The sequence below is a fragment of the Alligator sinensis genome, unplaced genomic scaffold (genome assembly GCF_000455745.1).
Source record: "Alligator sinensis unplaced genomic scaffold, ASM45574v1 scaffold100_1, whole genome shotgun sequence".
Taxonomy (NCBI): Eukaryota; Metazoa; Chordata; order Crocodylia; family Alligatoridae; genus Alligator; species Alligator sinensis.
Genome location: NW_005842193.1, coordinates 874,547 through 879,715, shown reverse-complemented (window position 1 = coordinate 879,715; position 5,169 = coordinate 874,547). Strand labels below are relative to the sequence as shown.

The 5,169-nt window shown below is 38.3% G+C and overlaps 1 protein-coding gene across 3 annotated transcripts in view; it reads left to right on the top strand.

The window, feature by feature from the left end:
* The window catches only part of PRKAR2B (protein kinase cAMP-dependent type II regulatory subunit beta), a 162,306-nt gene that overhangs the window by 100,811 nt on the left and 56,326 nt on the right, over positions 1–5,169 (top strand). The window contains exon 3 of one of the 3 annotated variants that reach the window (XM_014521221.2): positions 2,753–2,862. The exons of the other annotated variants lie outside the window; for them this stretch is intronic. Coding sequence (XP_014376707.1) covers positions 2,796–2,862 — 67 coding nt within the window. The 5' untranslated portion in view covers positions 2,753–2,795. The remainder of the gene's footprint in view (positions 1–2,752; positions 2,863–5,169) is intronic. 3 annotated transcript variants of the gene reach the window in all.

Below are 5,169 nucleotides of genomic sequence, written 5' to 3'. Positions count from 1 at the left end.
AACCGCTTCAGAAACCCTAAAGAAGCTAGTGCTTCGATCTGGACATGCTGCCTTAGTGTCTGAAGCATCCGAATCTTCTCCGGATCCGAACCACGGTCCGAAGCCTCGCACAGTCCTAGTATCTTGAATAAATAAAAGAGTCCAGTGTTAAGAAGACTAATCAGTTAATTCTTCAGGAACCGGAAGATGCCATTTGTTTGTAGATGTTATGTTTGATATGGACTTCAATATCAGCTTCTCAAAACCAGCAGATCTGAAAAAGCCTTTTCCCATCTTTGGCAGTGTAATAGATCTCTTCCTCAGACGGTAAATACACACATACCATTTCAGAAGGGACACAGTTCCAAAGGGCAGCTGCTAAGTTCTAATTGTTGTGTGTGGACAAAACAGGAAAGATTCAGATGTAGCAAAACTACTTCATCTTTAATATTGCTTCCTCTATCCCATTTCTGTGGTTACAAAAACATTAGTCTGTCTCATTTGATATGGTGGGTAAACAAATATTTAAATTGTTTCTTCTGCTTTTTTTTTTTAATTTGTTCTCCTAGTTTCCAGAATTTTGGCCACATGTTCAGTTGGTTTGATTTGAAATGCAGCAAGTTAGGTTTTTTTTTAATTGATATTAATCAACTTCTTATTTGCTTTTGTATGAGTTAGTGTGTCAATAATGACATACATGAATGTTTTGATTTTGTTTCATTTGGGGAGCTAGTGAAACAAAACCCTGGAAATTACCATTAGTACACTGATGCTTGTTTCATGAAAAAGTGGATGTCAAATTCATGGTTTATTAATGCAAGTTCATTAGGTTTCATAGTCTGTCTGTTTAATTATAGCATTCATTGGAGAGTTTAACTCTATGCTTAAGACTGCCAGAGTGCAATGATAACCCATTGGTTTGATATGATCAGAACTTTCTGGGAAATAACTTGTGGGGATGAAATTTTCTGGGCTTCATCTTAGACAAGAACAGACCTATTTATTTATTTATTTGCAAAATTCCTTTTGCTACTTTGAGTTTAAATATTTCCATTTATTTTTTAAATTGCCATGTATCTGATCACTAAGTTAAAATGGCTGACCTTTAAAACCTGATCAGCTGCACCTGGGGCCTTCTGCCCTCTCCCAGTACTTTGCCTTAATGGGGCACTTGTTGGGGTCTTGGCTATCACAGCGTCAACCCCCTTTTTCTCCAGGGCCACTTCCTCCACCTGGGCCTACTGTTCAAGGCCTCAGCCTCAGGGTTTGGCTCTACCTTGACTGCAAACCCTGTTTCTGGGGCCTGATTCCTGGCATTTTACCTGTTTAAACCCTCCTAATAACAGGGGACTGAGTTCCCTGTTACATCACACACAGTTGACATTTTAGAGAAATTGTGACTGACAGTTTTGCATATGTCATAGATTTATTAGTGGGAAGATTCTGACTTACTAAATTCGTTAAACTTCTTGTTAATCAAGCAGTTTTCACCTTCCCGTGGGTCACCTTAAAAAACGAATGTTGTGTACCATTGAGAGGAAATGTCTCTTTCTAGCTTAGTTGCTACCACTTCATATTGGTGGGCACTTCTGTGCATCATTCAGTGTAATGAACAATGAAACACTGAAAGCATCTATGTTTTTTCAGCCAGTCATGCCATGAATAAATGCATGTCTTGTAAAGCTTCACCATTTTACTCCACTGCAGTAATATGTGGGGTGCTAAACAAAGATTGTTATACTGATGGATCCCGAAGAACAGAATCATAGTACTTCAGTGATTAGGTTATTCCTAACTTACACATTGCTGATAGAATGCTCCACACAACAAAGAAAGTTTGCTCAGCAGCGAGAAACACCACAAACCTGGGGCCTTTAGATTAATTGAATCTTTGTGTTTCCAGCTGTCAGTAGCATAAATCTGTGCTGCTTTGTCAATTAGACAAGTGTTCACTACGTCAGCCCTGGGTTAGTTGGTTTATGATATCATTTTGTGCTTATACATTATGTGGTTAAAATAAATTGTATATATCATTAATGATTGCCCCTTTGTATTGCCCTGCCTTTCCACCCCCACCTGAAGGATCATGCCTTGAAAAGATCGTGTCTAGTGAACACTGAGATATCCAGTTTTCTATTAAAGGCCTTAATTATTTTGCTGGTGCAGCCTCTCCCAGGAAATTGAGGACTGTAGACATTGATCACTTTCTCCTGCCTTCTTTATATGAGCATTGGGAAATTACTGAGAAAATAGTTGCTTAATTTAGTTAGTTTCTTTTATATTACGGCAAAGTTTTTTAGAGTCTTTGGAAGTTTTAAAAAAAAGGATTTTAATTACTTTTTAGGCAGCAGAATTAGTGACTAAATAACTTTATTTTTAGCTTTTTTGATTCTCTTTGATTTGTTTGATAGATTCTATTTTATTTATGGGTACGTCAACTTATTATATGCTTATCATAATATCTAAATGTGGTGATAAATACTGAAATAGGCTGAACCAAAGGCCAAGTAATGTTGGCCAAAAATTCAGACCACTGTCCACTGATCTGTGATCCTCCACCATCTAAAAGAGTCATGTTAAACCATGCATTTTGCATTGTACCTTCAAGGCTATTAAATGCAGAAATTTGTTTTATATTATGGTGGACTGAAGACCCAGAGTTGTTGGGTAGTACCTAGGTGAGGGAGTCAAGTTCCTGAACCATGTACACCCTTCTTCTCTCGGATCTTGAAGCACCACATTATGCATTTTCTTTCTTATTATATCCTTACAGATATAAGGAGAGGCTGGGGACTGCGGGGGACAGATGCACCTCTATGAGGGAACAGAGGCTCTATATATGGTGTATCCGCCATTCTCTGGATCCCACAGGCTACCCTTACTGTATGTACAGTGCTTTTATGTAGTATCTATAATTCTACTCTTATATGATCCTATAGTTAACATCTGGGTTCATCCAGAAGAATACTGAGAACTTGTTGCAGTATCCATTGAAATCAGGTAGCATATTTCTACTGTCTTTATAAAGCACTGTATTAAATCCCATTAGAAGTAAAGAGATTGTTTAGTATAATCTGGCTACTGTTATTTTTATTTGTAAGTCATCTAGTGCAACGTCTTACTATATTGAAGGAAACGAAAGGAAGGAAACAAAAATCTAGAGCTGGTACAAATAAAACTATTAAAAACAAAACTATTGAAAATATTTACAGATAATGAAAGGCTTGGGATAAAAACCCACCTACTATAAGTCTATTTGTTACATGAGATGATACTTTTTTCTTTTCAAATTATAAAACCTGAAAAATAATTTTAAAATAAATTAACTTCTAAATATAGTGAGTCCTGGCTTGTCTACCAGGTCTAAGGAAGGAGCTAAGGCTGTACATAATAATAATAACACTGATCGCCTTAGCAAAACTACTGCTAAATGCTTTGGCTAACATAACAAGCAACATTTAAATAAGATTTTTTTTTTCATCTGAAAGGGAAGGCTTTGTAGCCCAAGTCTCAGTTGTAAAAAAGTTTGACTTCAACCACAGATTCAGCTCTGGACTAGACTGAGTCCATCACTTCTTGAGGAAGATTAAATGAATTATTTACCTGACTCTCAATATTCATGCACAACTGCAAATATACTTTTACATGTGGACCTGAGCACCTGTCTTCTAAATTTCTCCCCTTGCTAGTAGGAGAATTAGGTCTGAATCATGCAAGATAAAGCAGGAGAGAGGGTGATTTTAATAAGAAAGAAGAGAATATGAAATGGCAAAAACCCAGAAAAGAGTACTGTCATAACATTTTTCTGCAATTAAAGCTTCCATTGTAAACCTAGGCTAGGGACAGACATTCAAAAAGCCTGAGCCTGAATTGATTCAATCTTTGCAGGTTAGTTGAACCTGGCTAGGCTAAACTGGTTTGTAACTGTACAGATATCCCCTCTGGACTGAAAAAAATCAGGTACATGCCTGCAGTGGCTCAGGCTAGAAGCTGGGGGGCAGTAGAGCAGCCATCCCTTTGCTTCCACAGTGCTAAGCTGAGGGGGGCATGGGCAGGCCCGGGCTGTTCTTATTATTCCCCCACCTACTGAGCAGCCCAGCAGGGAATGTTTATCACCCCTAACTCAGTGTTTATCAACCCATTAAAAAAGCAAAGCTTCATTAGTTCAAGCTCTTCTTAAACAGCTTTTCCAGGAAGGACATTAACCTACCTGTTGATTAGCTTCAAAAAGCGTGTCTGCCTTTGTTGTCTCCCACACTGGCTTTGTTGTAGCCAGTTTGTGGTCTGCTAGCTAATGCTGAGGTGTCTGCATAAGGCAGAGGGGGGAATAATCCCTGCTTAGCAAGAAGAAGCCAGGCAGATGCTCTGTGCCTGCAAATCTCTGCCAGAGCTACAACCAGGGAGCAGAGGGGAGGGGCCAGCCCTGCTGTGGAGCAGAGAGCCCCGCCCAGACCAGAGAGCATGCCAGGATGTAGGAGGAGTCCAGTTTATCTTAAACCAGCAAGGGGTCTGGGACAGACAGTGCATAAACCAGTTTCACCCAAATCAGTTAAGTCTGATCCTACATTCAATCAGGTTTATCTCAGCCATTTTCAAACCGGTTTATGTGCACTGAACATCTGTTACTGGTTTAAACCAGTTTCTGATCACTTAAACCAGTTTATGTGTAATGTCTGTTCCTAGCCCTATGGTTTGAAAAAACAAAGTTTTCTGGAGAGAGCTTCAGAAATCTAGAATACATGAAAGACACCAAACCTTCATCCAAGCTTAAGTGCTTATCACAACCTCCGTGCTGGTTTCTCCCTGTTCTTGCATTGTGTCCACATATTTTATTTCAATAAAAACAGTTGACTTTGCTCCAGTAATAGTTCTGGTTTACTGTCCAATACATAATTGGCTGAAATTATTAAATGGCTTTGACTGTATGCTCTGGAAGTTTGCAAATCTTCTTTGATTAGCAGTTGGCTGAATTACATTTAATCTTCCCTTATGTAGTATGTTATAACATAAAACTTTCCATAGCAAAAGTGTAGCGGTTAATTCTTTATTTTAAAGTTCCTGAAAAGAAATGAAAAAAATATGAAGGGAGCTTTTAATTTTTATATTTGATTGCCTTTTTATATTAGCCAGTTTTGTTAACATCATTGAAATATCGTTTCCTTAGACTTTGGCCTACAGAAAATTTGAGCG